Source organism: Sorex fumeus, unplaced genomic scaffold (assembly GCF_029834395.1).
Source record: "Sorex fumeus unplaced genomic scaffold, SorFum_2.1 ptg000037l, whole genome shotgun sequence".
NCBI classification, from domain to species: Eukaryota; Metazoa; Chordata; class Mammalia; order Eulipotyphla; family Soricidae; genus Sorex; species Sorex fumeus.
Genome location: NW_026606094.1, coordinates 56,476,530 through 56,490,163, shown reverse-complemented (window position 1 = coordinate 56,490,163; position 13,634 = coordinate 56,476,530). Strand labels below are relative to the sequence as shown.

At 33.4% G+C, this 13,634-nt stretch overlaps 1 protein-coding gene across 3 annotated transcripts in view; it reads left to right on the top strand.

The window, feature by feature from the left end:
• The window catches only part of DGKB (diacylglycerol kinase beta), an 808,203-nt gene that overhangs the window by 182,794 nt on the left and 611,775 nt on the right, over window positions 1–13,634 (top strand). For 2 of the 3 annotated variants that reach the window (XM_056117994.1, XM_056117995.1), the window contains 2 exons: window positions 3,783–3,859; window positions 5,797–5,817. In XM_056117994.1, the coding sequence (XP_055973969.1) occupies window positions 3,783–3,859; window positions 5,797–5,817 (98 nt within the window). The remainder of the gene's footprint in view (window positions 1–3,782; window positions 3,860–5,796; window positions 5,818–13,634) is intronic. The other variant, XM_056117996.1, reaches the window with a different exon arrangement.

Here is a 13,634-nt window from a genome sequence, read left to right as displayed (position 1 = left end):
GCTTGCAAAGCTATAAATTTTCCTATTAACACGGCTTTAGCTGTGTCCCATAGGTTCTGGTAGCTTGTGTCTTCATTCTCATTTGTTTCCAGGCATCTTTTAATTTCTTCCTTGACTACCTTCCTGACCCACTCATTGTCCAACATTGAGTTCTTTGATTTCCAGGTGTTTGATTTGTTTCTTCATATCTTTGTGTGATTCGCTTTTATCTTCAGCACATCGTGGTCTGAAAAGGTAGTTGATACAATTTCTATCTTCCTGATTCTATTGAGGTGTGTTTTGTGGCCTATCACTTGGTCTATTTTAGAAAATGTTCTATGTCCAGTGGAAAAGAATTTGTATTATTTCTTTTTGGGGTGTAAAGCCTTGTATAAGTCTGTAAGCCCTCTCTCTTCTATTTCTTCCTTCAAAGCCAGTGTTTCCTTGCTGAGTTTTGTTCTTGTTGATCTATCCAGAGGTGATAAGGCAATGTTGAAGTCTATGACTACCATTGTATTGCTGAAAATGTCCTCCTTAAATCTGTTAGCATTTTTTTAAGTATTTAGCTGGTCCCTCATTAGGTGCATATACATTTAAGAGTATGATTTCTCCCAGTTGTACGTATCCCTTGATAAATAGAAAATGGCCTTCCCTGTCCCTTGTAATCTTTTTCAACCTGAAATCTATTTTGTCGAATACTAGTATTGCCACCCCAGGGTTTTTTTGAGGGAGTTTTTTGCTCAAAGGATTGTTTTTTATCCTTTACCTTTGAGTCTGTGTTTCCTTTGACTGTTCAGATGAGTTTCTTCTAGGCAGCAGAATGTTGGTTTTAGTTTTGGATCCATTTTGCCACTCTGTGTCTCTTGATTGGTGCATTTATACCATTGACATTGAGAGAGATTATTGTCATGGGGTTTTGTGCCGTCTTTCTGTAAGGGTTTGTTGTGCTTATGGGTGTTTTCCTTCTTGAATTAAAGGAGCCTTTTAGTCCTTCTTTTAGGTTTGGTTTTGAGTCTATAAAGTTCCTCATTTGTTGCTTACCTCTAAATGGTATATCTTTCCGTCAAGTTTTAGTAAGGGTTTAGCTGGATAAAGTATTCTTGCTGAGGCATTCATTTCATTGAGTTTTTTCACTATATCCCACCATTGTCTTAAGTTTGGAGGGTTTCCTCTGATAGGTCTGCTGTAAATCTAAGGGGTGCTCCTTTGTATGTGATTTCCTTCTTTGACCTTGTTGCTTCCAATATTGTGTCTATCAATGGCCTTCATCATTCTGACTATGATATGCCTTGGAGTGTTTTTATTGGGGTCCCTTTTAGCTGGCATCCTCTGGCTCCTTAGATCTGGATGTCTGCAGTCTTTAACTCGGGAACTTTTCAGCAATGGTTTCTTTAACTGTGGCTTTTTCACTGGAGTTGCCGCCCTGTCCTTCTGGTATTCCGATGATTCAAATGTTGTTTCTCTTGGAGTAATCCCCTATTTCTCTGATTCACATTAGAGATATTTTTAGGTCATCTCCCATTGTTTGTTTTTGCCTTACGATTTCTATTGCTCATCTTCAAGCTCACTGATCCTGTCTTCAGGATATAGTCATTCTACTGCTGAGAGCACCCAATGAGTTTTTAATTTCATCTACCAAATCCTTTATTTGTGACATTTCTTTTTATAGTTTTCTTATTTCTGTTCTCATTTTTTTCCTGTATTTTCTCGACTATCCATTCCACTGTTTATTTCATTTTTTCCTTTAATTTTTCTGGATGTCTGCTCCATTGATTCTTTGAGTTCCTTGAACATCCTCAGCATTTCATGTCAGAATTCTTTATAGGAGAGAGCATATTTGTGGGTAAACCCTATTGAGGATTCGGGACTCTTCTTCACCCTCTCCTTGTATTAGAGATTTCCACTGTTTCCTCATGCTTTTCCTGGATGTATAGAGGTAAAACCTTAAAGTATACTAGCACTGTTCCCTCTTATTGCGGGAAAGTATTCTGAATAAGGTTGGCTGATAGTGGTCACCCTTCTCCCCTTCTAGAATATGTTCCTCCTCTCAGACACTATTCGTGGTTTATGAGAGTCATCTAGTGAAGCATTGGAGGAGGTGCTCTTTTATACTGGGCTTGTACAGCTTCTTGTGTACACTGTTCTTTTGTTGGAATTGGAGTAAGACAACGAATTATTGTCATATTTTGTTTGAGGTGGCCAGGACTTTTTCCACAGAATTATGTGATAAAGGTTGGGATGTGAGTCAAGAGTGCTGGGAGTGGGAAATATAACTGAGGCTGTGTGAGGGACCTTTGGCCACACATAAGGCCACACCTACATTCAAGGGGGCCACCCCCCACAGTGAAGGCCACACCCCAACTGCTCCGGATGCTAGTCCACAGACCTGGACCCAAGGGCCTGTGTAGAGGAAAGGCGTGAGCTGGGTGGGCTTGTGCCTAGCAGAACTCCTACAGAGGCCCTCAGGGAGCTGTCCTGGTGGCAGGGAATCGAGAGGCCGGGGTGGGATGTGCATGAGGGGGGCGCACAGTTGGCCGCACCTGTCTATACTGAGTATTCTAACAGGGTATTTCATTGGCTGATTTGTAAGTTACTGAGTGGTATGAAAAGCAGGAGTGATAACATGCACATGTAGGAAACAATTTTCCAGCCATATGGAAAGGAAAATATCTTCAGTTCATTTCACATATTTTATTTCCAAATCTGTATTACACTATGACTTAAATTTGATTGATAATTTAGGTAACAAATAATTGTTGTTTTTTAAATCTAAGTATTATTATGGAAGTCAGATAATTGGCTGAACATAATACTTTGATAACTATGAACCATTCATTTTGTAGACGGGATTCAATGAGCTGGAGCCATAGCATAGCAGGTAGGCTTTTGCCTTGCATGTGGCTGACCTGGGTTTGATTCCTGCACCCCACTCAGAGAGCCCAGCAAGCTACTGAGAGTATCTCGCCCGCAAGGGAGAGCCTGGCAAGCTACCCGTGATGTATTCGATATGCCAAAAATAGTAACAACAAGTCTCACAATTTGTTGTGAGACGTTACTGGTGCCTGCTCGAGCAAATTGATGAACAATGGGAAGACAGTGCCACTATACTAATATATATATATATACACATATATGTATATATATATGTGATTAACTGTAGTAATGGCAATGATAGTTCTTTCATGATAGTTTCCCAGTATAACTAAAGACTAATTTTCACCATTATATTCAGAAAATTTAGAAATTTTGAACATGTAATTTACTTTTTATTGTCCTCATCTTTATTGAATATATAACACCTCTAAACTTTGCTTCTTAAATTAAACAAACGTAAGTGTCGGGCTTTATGAGTACTGAGGAAATTCTCTAAAAATACCCATATTTATAGTTTGCATCTGAATTGATTTAATGTTGTGGCTTAGTTAAGATAATTGTTTCTCTTAGTAATCCATCAAGGCTAATGCAGTTACAATGAAAAAGTGATTGTGTAAATTATGAAATTCAACAACTAACCTTGAACTAAATTTTTATTTATTTAGATATAGTTTTGAAATGAAAAGGAATATTGTATATTAATTTATTTACTTAATGACTTTCTGGAGAAGATACTTTAATATAGTACATTCCATTTCATATATTTTATTGTTTTTCTAATTAAATTTATTAATGATAGTATTTAACATGACATTTTAAAGTCATTTGTTTTTTGATCATTTATATCTTAAAATGTTATTGTTTTTATAACAGCCTTATATAACCACAATTGGCATATATAAAATAATGTATTTTTCTATTTCTTATAGATTCTACAAAGAAATTAAAAGATGTTCTTGAAGAATTCCATGGTAATGGTGTGCTTGCAAAGTATAATCCAGAAGGGGTAAAGATTTTTTCTTTTTTCGTGCCATTATCATATATATTTTGCAGGAATACATTATTCAAGGAACATTTCTTTAAATATTTTTACCAGGACCTAAGAATTAAGTTTAACAGATCGACTCTTGCTTTGCATGTGAGAGTCCTGGTTTCGATTCCCTACACTGCATCATCTCAAGAGAAACGTAAGGTATCTCCTCAAGTACAGATTGGGAGTAGACCCAGAATACTACCTGTAGTGAGCCAAACTCTCCCCTGCCCCTCAAAAAATAAGAAAGAAAATATTTATGCTACATATCATAATAAAATAAAATGAAGTACATGATGAAATGCTATTCAGGAAGATACAAAATATTGCACTAGGGTTTTTAGCAAAAACATTTTGCTAATGAAAATAATAGCACTTCCATATTATATACTTAAAAGAAGAAGAAACTATATCACCAATATATTATTCTAATGTATTATTATCTTCTTAGATGTCAGGAAACTGGAATATTTAGGAAAGAGAAAGTATACTGGTTGCTCATTCTATGATCTTGGTATAAGTAAGGGTGCTACTCCTTTTTGATCATGATTTCCTTGACCAAAAGAGAATTCTGTAATCACTTTAAAGAAAAACCTCTGAGACAAAATGAGAAAAATTTATTTCTAACTAGCTAATGATAATTTGAACAATTCAAACCTAGTTTACTGTCTGAAATCCCAGTTTGAGACTGATGATCTTTCCTCTTGTCTTCACTGATTAGGACAGAATGGAATATAAAGCCTTAACAATATAAAAAAAAGAATCAGAAAAATGTATTTTATCTAAATTGAATAGGATTGCTTACATAATGAGTTTGGCAAATTAGCATGTCGTATTAGTGAGTTACTAATGATAAGATAAAAAATTCCTAAATGTTTTTACATAATTTTAATGAATAATATAACATTAAGTGTATGATTACAACTAGTTTGAAGGATTAACATATTCTGAGTGAGTGATTCGCAGGAGAAGACTCAGGACATCCTAGTTAGAGAATATTGCAACTTAATCATCTGAGTAATAACCAGTTTAATTGATCATGAATATAGGGATTTGTATTGGTCATGTATTTTTTTTGGCACTGCATTTCAAATTTTATCTTAAATGGTCCTATCGAAATCAAAGTTGCTGAGTGAATATAGTGGTGATTTACCTATAGGAAGGTATTAATATTTAGGTCATAGAGATAGACTATGTGATTTAATCTATCAGAGTAAAAATTAGGATTGGAAAATAAGTGTTCACAATCTAGGTATACATTTTATATATTAATATATAGTCCTATTTTTCTTTAGATAATTTTTATCATGCTATATATTCACTATATCTATCACGTGCCAATTAGAACTTTTTACTTATGATATTCTAAGCTTGATCTATTCCCTGACTTGTTAAATCATTGGTCACAACTTTACATGGGATGCTGTAACTTTTTAAAAAAATTTTCAAAATAAATTTGATTTTGATTTATCAGTAAATGTTGATTTATATGCCTATTTTATGTACCTATAGACCTAGGGTCACAAAAATTTCTTAAGTGAAAAAGGACCACAACTGAAAAATATTTAATAAGACCTTTTCTAGTCAATGATTCTCAGTTTTGCTTTGCACATAATCAAGATCCCTTTGACATATTATTAAAATGTGAATCGCTACCTGTGCCTTCATGTTCACCTGGTTTCTGATTCACTATTTCCAGCAAAATCATGCGTTTCAAAATCTTGTAATTCTGTCAGTTTTTCAGCTGATATAGATGTTCTATTTTGAAGTAACACTTAAAGATAGAAAACCTAAAATATATTTAAAAAGCAATCTGTATACGTGATCTTTTGCCCCATTATCAAAGGTATGAGATAATGAGTATGAATTCTTTTCCATTAACACATGTATTCTTTCTTTTCTTGCATGCACAGAAACAAGACATTCTTAACCAAGTAAGACATTTTCTTTTCTATTAAAACCTGTCATTTCTTTCTGTATTCTAATACAAGTCCTGAATTTCTCAACTAAGTCACTTGAGCTTTCTTCTGTACCAATAAGTTGCACGTAAGATGCAGAATTAGGTCTATTGTTCATAAATGCATAAATGAACATTTGTTCAAATCAATCTCAAATGTTGGAACTTTAATATTTTGTGGCATCAAAAAAGATTAGTAGGGTGGGGTTCCATTTTTTAGACTCTAGAATTTAATGACATCTAAGTTCTATTAAACATAATCAGATCTAAATAAAATAATTTATATAATGAAAGTTTAATGATATTTGATGGAATATTTGAAATTGCATTTAAGTGCAAAGATCATCAAATACCATTGTTGTTTATCAGTACTTACAGAGTCAGAAGAATATCAAAAGCTATTGATTTTTGTGGGTATGTTCCTGACGTAAAAGAGCAACCTACCTGTTTCAGCTAATTTGTCCTAGTAAAGTCCATTTGGTAAATTAAGTTTTAATTTTTTGGTTCAGGTGGGTGGGTAGAGTTATAAAATATTGTTGTGTTCTTTCAATGAATATTTTTTATGCTAAGGATATTTGTACTAAAATGTATGAGATATCAAGGACAATTATAATGTCTTTTGTTTAACTGTACTATATCTGTGCTAGCAGTTTCTTGTTGACCAGTTTTCTGTAATTTCATGCTCAACATGATGCAAGATGATTGACTGCATCAGAATGGTCTTAGACAATACTACATACTACAGTCTTCTAGGAGACAATAGAAACAACAATTATTTGATTGTGATGAACATCTGCTTCAGAGGGTACCTTTCCATGACCTCATCTATAACATTTGTGCAATATTTTTAACAACTTAGATGATAGATAACAGGGATCTATGTTTTAGGACTCAAATTCAGAGCAAACTATCGCTTTGATATTGTCTATGTTTTTATGCCTTGTCCATTAAGGTTCATTTGTCGATCATCTATACCCACAAATACTCATTTCTGTATAATGTAAATGACCAATAGACTGATATTAGATGGCCCTGATTTCTCAGGATCAGCACATGAGTTTCTTTTCCCATTCTCAGTCTTTGTTCTATGTACAGTTGTTAGTAAGCAAGCTGTATATCAGTTGCAGAATACAAAGACTGTGAAAGGAAAAGAAAAAATATAAGATAAAGGTATCCACATTTATTGCTCGATATGTGTTCTATATCTATTAAGGTTCTGTGAGTCTAGGTTATATTCTTTACATTTCCTAACAGTAGGTAATGTTGGGCCCAGGAGTAGGATATATTTTCATTTCTGAATAAGACTATTCATCTATCTATCTATCTATCTATCTATCTATCTATCTATCTACTATCTATCTATCTATCTATCTATCTATCTATACTTGGTTCTCTCTGCTGGACTTTCTGTTAGTGATATTGTCTTTTATACTCAGATCAATGAGTGAATTCAGTATTTTAAGATACATGAGAATTAAGAATGCACATTTTCTAGTCTGACTGCCTGATGTTACAATTTAGCAAGACTATTGTTGCTGATACATTTTTAGCAATGTTTTAAACATTATTTAATTATAAACTAGAATTTTTCTTCAAGAGTAAAATTCAGGTTTTCCCATTAAGCTAGAAAGAAGAGAAGAGAAAGCATTTCTTTAGGAGTGCAACTAAATTGAGTTCAGCCACCCATATCTGCTACTGTTTAGTTTTTTAATATATTACCTATACGAATATTCTTCAGTTATAAAATTACCAACCTTGTTAAACTATTTAAAATATTAAATTTTTAAAGTAACTGATTACACAGCTAACAAAAGGTGTTTAGTTTGTGTTTTAAGGCAGTGACTGTGGCCACTACTTTAGCAACTAGCATGATTTCAGAGAAAACTTGAGGGATCTTTATGAAAGGTAAACAAGAGACTCTGCCTTATACCCAACTAATCCTCGAAACTTGATTTTCTAAGTCTCACATTTCTCATCTTAAAAGTGAAGAAATAGAATCCTCAGAGTTCCTCAACTCTAAAATAATTTCTTTTTTATCATCTGACACAAATAGATGATATGCAGGTGGTTTGCTTCTTCTGCCAAGCTTGGTGACAACTTAGATTCCTGTCCCATTACTATTTGGTTGCAGCTGTTGTATTTTTTCCAGTTCCCACAACTGCATAAGTGCCAGGAAAATACTTAGCAAGGAATATAAATAAAATGTTAGCCAGTTTATTGATTCTTTTTTTCAGACTGTAATGTAAGAACAATTTCTGTTATTGTCCATAGTCATCAAACTTACTACCAGATCATTGTTTTGACAACACATCATCACCAAAACTGTAGCACTGTCCTCCCATTGTTCATCGATTTTGCTCTAGCAGGCCCAGTAATGTCTCCACTGCGAGACTTGTTGTTACTGTGTTTGGCATATCGAATGTGTCACAGGTAGCTTGCCAGGCTTTACTGTGTGGGCGAGATACTCTCGGCAGCTTGCCGGGCTCTCCGAGAGGGGGAGAGGGGCAGAGGAATCGAACCTGGGTTGACCAGGTCTGCCGTGTTCAAGGCAAATGCACTACCCGCTGGGCTGTCACTCCAGCCAAAACATACAATAAAAATCCCATAACAATTCTTTTTTGACCATGTATCAATAATTGTTGAAACAGATAATAACTTTTATATCAACTTATGACTTCAGGGTTTTGTTTTTGTTTTTCCCTGATTCTGATAGAATTATTATAACATAGAATGGAACCATATCAAACAATTAGAAAAAAATATTTATATAGAAGCTTATGAGGCTAATTACCTGCATCAAGTCACAATTAAGTTGATTAAAATAGCTTCCTGAAGTCACCTATATATCACACTTAACATCAAATCATAAAATTTACAAAAATACACTGTCACTTGTGTTTTACATGCAGGGTTTCATACAAAATATCCAGCATCAGAGAGTGGACAGTCTTTCACATCTAACCCTAAGTTGAAATCTTGAAGATGTGTCTATCTCCAATGTTTTGATAATTATAGTTATTGTTAGTCTATTTTCCCCTTAACCTCTGTAATAAACATAAGTTTTAAAAATAGGAACATATTCAAGATTTATACAGCTATACCACTTGTTTCCATTTGCATCTTTGCAAATAAGTATTTGTAAAAATAGCCAAGCATATTTGAAAAATAAACTAGTAACTCCCAGTAGTTTAATAAAATAGACAACTTTGAAATGTAAACCTTCAATACTCAGTATAGTTCATAATTTTTTTTTCACTTTTTGGGTCACACCCGTTGATGCTCAGGGTTTACTCCAGGCTTTTCACTCAGGAATTACTACTGGTGGTGCTTGGGAGACCATATGGGATGCTGGGAATCAAATCTGGGTTGGCCGAGTGCAAGGCAAACACCCTACTCCCTGTGCTGTCGCTTCAACCCTATTATTTAATTTCTTTCATAAAATTTTATAAACAACCTAACTAGAAGTTAAAAACTCTTATCCCCTTTTGCCCTATCTATATTCCATGCAGTCCATATTCTACCAGTACATTCTATGCTGGTAGTCAAGATCCCCAGCTAGTCACTTTGAATAGTAGGTACTCAGTTTACACTTATAGGTTAGTGCATTAAAGTCAATTTTTTGTTTGTGCTTTTGAAGTAATCGTTCTTTGATTTTATTGAAGTATATTTAGGCATTAAATTTTCATTTAATGAGAGACAAAATGTGAAAATTAAACATTAAACATCTTTTGTCTAACAGAAAGAAGTGTTACTAAAATTCTCTGATTATGTTAAAAGGAGTATGATTTTCTGATATCTGCTTTAAGTTCATCAGTACCTTTCCTTTTATTCCAACTATTAATGGTCTAATTCTCTACATCATTTGTATTTCCTTCAGTCCACAGATCTCTCAACTTCTGTCTTTGGCCTTTCTCATAGTCACCTAATTCTAATTCTCCTCTTTACTCGCTCTTGTAGACATTCCTCTAATATTTGTTCATTCTTATATCTCTGGGCATTTGCACTATCTGTTTAATTAGACATATTTGAGGAAGAAGATTTCTGAAGTCTTCTTTCTCAAATATGCATCATGTTTTCTTTCTCATTTTCTTTAATTTTTTGTTGAAAACAAAATTCATATTCTAAACATGTGATTATAATCTGTAAATGCCCCTTCTCCTCCTTCTAAATGTATATTTTTCCTGGGCACTAACTATCTTTAGACTATTCATTTTTGTTTCATTTTACCTATGACTAGAAGAATATTCCCGAACATTTCTCATCAACATCTTTATCCTAACTTCCAGTGTAGAAACCAAAACAAAATTCATATAAGGAAAGTTTTCTAACTGTGAAAAACTAAAAAAAAAATCATCCTGAAACCACCAAGTTAATAACAGAAATATGGGACTTATTTTCATTCACTTTGAATCAATTGGATGGATACTAGCATTATTTTTTTCAGAATTAACAAGGACTGAAAAACAAAGGGCCCAGATGGTCAGATATAATAATGAATATAATATAGAAATGTGTTTTGAATTGGTGCCTATTTGGCAGCAACAACGGAGTTCCGTCAGACTGTATTCTTTGCAGATCTCTATTTTATATCCCTAAATAGTTTGTCTATTAAGAAAAAAAATTTAAAAAGCTGTTATAAATTTTTTTAAACATTAGTGCCTTGCATGAATCTGAACTTAAATCCAATTTGACTTTTAAAAATTTAATTAAACTTGACCTAACATTTTTTTTGTTGACAGTCTCATTTTATTATAAAGTCCACAATCTTCAAAATAATTTTTGATGCTACTCTATGGAAGCATCTGATTCCTAAATTTGTTTTGTTTATCAAAATCATTGCATAAGAAAGTAGATTGGAGAAATTATTCATTTTTATCAAAGATTTTTTTTTGAGAATGTGAGATTCTCAAAGAAATGTGAGAAACCTGCCCCTAAGTGATAGTATAGCAGATAGAGACATTTTCCTTACACACTGCACTGCCAAACTGGATTCGATCTTCAGCAACACAAATGGTCCTCTGTTAGGACTGATCCCAGAGCACAAAGCCAGTAGTAAGCCTTGAGCTAGCCATGTATGTTCCAATTACCCCAAGTAAAAATATTTAAATATGAAGAAATAAAACTGATGGGTTAGCAGATAAGACACTGGAGACATACTAGAAACATTTTCAATAAATTTGACTGATGTAAATATCTTTGAGCTTTAAAAAAATATCTGACCTTCACAGAATTGAATGTAATGTTTATTTACAGGAAATGTTAAAGAAATATAGTTTGCTTTCAACAACGCTTTGAAGATGTTGAAGATAGGAATTTGGATCATCAGTAAAATTTCAGTTTAAATTCAGCAATAAATTTCATTGGAAAGCATTGTTTCTGAGGAAGATAGTTAATACCTGAGGATATTTTTATTCTAGTCTTAAGACTATAAAAGGCTTTCTATATTTTAAGTAAGATGATATCTTCCCATGTCTACTGCCTAAAACCAGTTATTTGTTAGTGTTCCCTAATACAGAGCTGTCATATCAAAACAGCCGCTAATACACAGAAAATAGAGGTTTAGTGTGGGAAGTTGTGGTTTATTTTTCAATTTTCTGTATAAAGCAAAAGAAGGATACATTACGATACTAAGAATTCCATCTAACTTCAAACAAGTGTTTCCCTATATTTATGCTTTCTGTTTTGTATTTTTACATACTCTTTCCCCAAAGTTACTCTGTATGCTTTATATAGATTTATAAAAATATTTAGGCAAAGTCTCCAAAAGTATGATTTGATATGGAGAAAACTAAGGCTTAGTGCCCTTTTATCTTGTTTACTGAAGCAACATTCAAGAATATTCATAAAGTTCTGAGAAATGAAAATAGTCTTAAAGTGGAGCATATCCTTTGTTAAGAAGAAAACATATACTTAATAATCTCCTTATTTTGTGGGGTATGCTACTTTTCTTATTATCAACCTTAAATTGCAGGCACTGATATCAAAATAGATTTATATATAAAACTCTAGTAAGTTTTATATAAAACTATAAAAATTTACCTATTGGAATATGACAGATTGTTTTGAATAAATAAGTTACTTGTCCCAAATCATTCAGGTACAAGTGAGAGCTATTGCCATATGAAACATTATGGTTTTACTCTAAGTACTTGTTTTGATTTTGCTTGTTGGTGGCTGTTAGTTTCCTATGGAGTCAAGTTAATCTTTGCATGAATTAATGTCTTCAAAACATCATCCATGGGGCTAGAGTAATTTCACAGCAGGTAGGGCATTTGTCTTGTACAGGGCCGACCCAGGTTTGATTCCTAGTATCCCATGTGGTCCCCTGAGCACTGCCAGTAGTAATTCTTAAGTGTAGAGCTACGAGCACTTCCACAGCTCAGTCTGAGACCGGGTCTGGGAGTAGACCCCAAGCACAGCTAGATGTGGGTCTCAAAAAAAAAAAAGAATATAATTATATTCCAAAATTACCACCCCCGAAATCCTTTAGCAATCCTGCTTTTTTTGTTATATTTTATATGAGCTTTCAAAAATAAAATAAATCATGTAAATGAATCTGTGACATCATTAAACACTATTTGAAATTCTACAAAAGAAACTGTGAGGTAGGTACTGTGATCTGATTCAAAGAACAAGACTTTGAATCACGGAGAGTTTACTGTATTGTCCTCTTGGCACAAATACCAAGTGTTGCATCCAAGAGTTTATAACAAAACCATGCTCTTTTCATCTGTTATGTTGCCAGACACTGTTATGACTGCAAAATCCTTAGTGCAGAGATGGAAGAAATGCTATAAGTAAACTTGTTTTTAATTACTGTAGCAATGAATTGTGATATAAACTTTGCTGGTTTCACATAAGGCTTGAGACATTTGAGAATTTATCTTTCAGTATTGGATACCTGTCAACTAAATTTTTGAAATGCATTGTTAGCAAGAATAGCTTGATTATAATGCAGAAGTCTGATTGTTCTCCACAGCTGTATATTTTGAAATTTGACTTCATTTGCTATGGCAAATTGATTTTGGAAGTATGTCTCATATCTGTAACAATCTCCTTAAGTCTTATATTATTCATAATTACTAGACATATAACCAATAGCATTATTTATAGTATTAATATTGTAATTTAATTAAACGTTATTTTTAGAATAAATGAAGTCTTTTGACTTCCATCAATAGAAGTGTTCAAGGTACTCTTGGGAAAACATATGAGACAAGACTAAACTAATTTTAAAATGTCAGATTAAGGTGTAGAAAGGATTTTTGAACTACTAATGAACAAAGTGAAGTTTTATACTTCCTTTCTCATTGTCTTGAAATTATTTCTGTTGCATACCAATCACTGTATCACTGCCATCCTGTTGTTTATCAATTTTTTTAGAGCAGGCACCAGTAAGTAAAGTCTCATTTGTCCTAGCCCTGAGATTTTAGAAAGTGCCACTTTCGAGGCTTTTACAGGGTCAGGGGAATGAGACCCATCATTGTTACTGGGTTTTGGCATATCAAATATGTCATGTGGAGTTTGCCAGACTCTGCTGTGAAGGCAGGGTACTCTTGGTAACCTGCCGGGTTCTCCAAGAGTAAGAGCTAGATAATAAGATGTATTGCATACCAATACATAGTAATACAGTTGATTCCATTGTGATATAATATTATTAAATTTTCGTGATTTTTTTCTAAATACTATGTCTATTTTTGATTTCTTAAAAATAATACAATGATAAAATTGATCCATCTCTTCCACCTTTTCCCAGAATTATTACAAAAATAAATAAAAAAAACTTTTTACTCT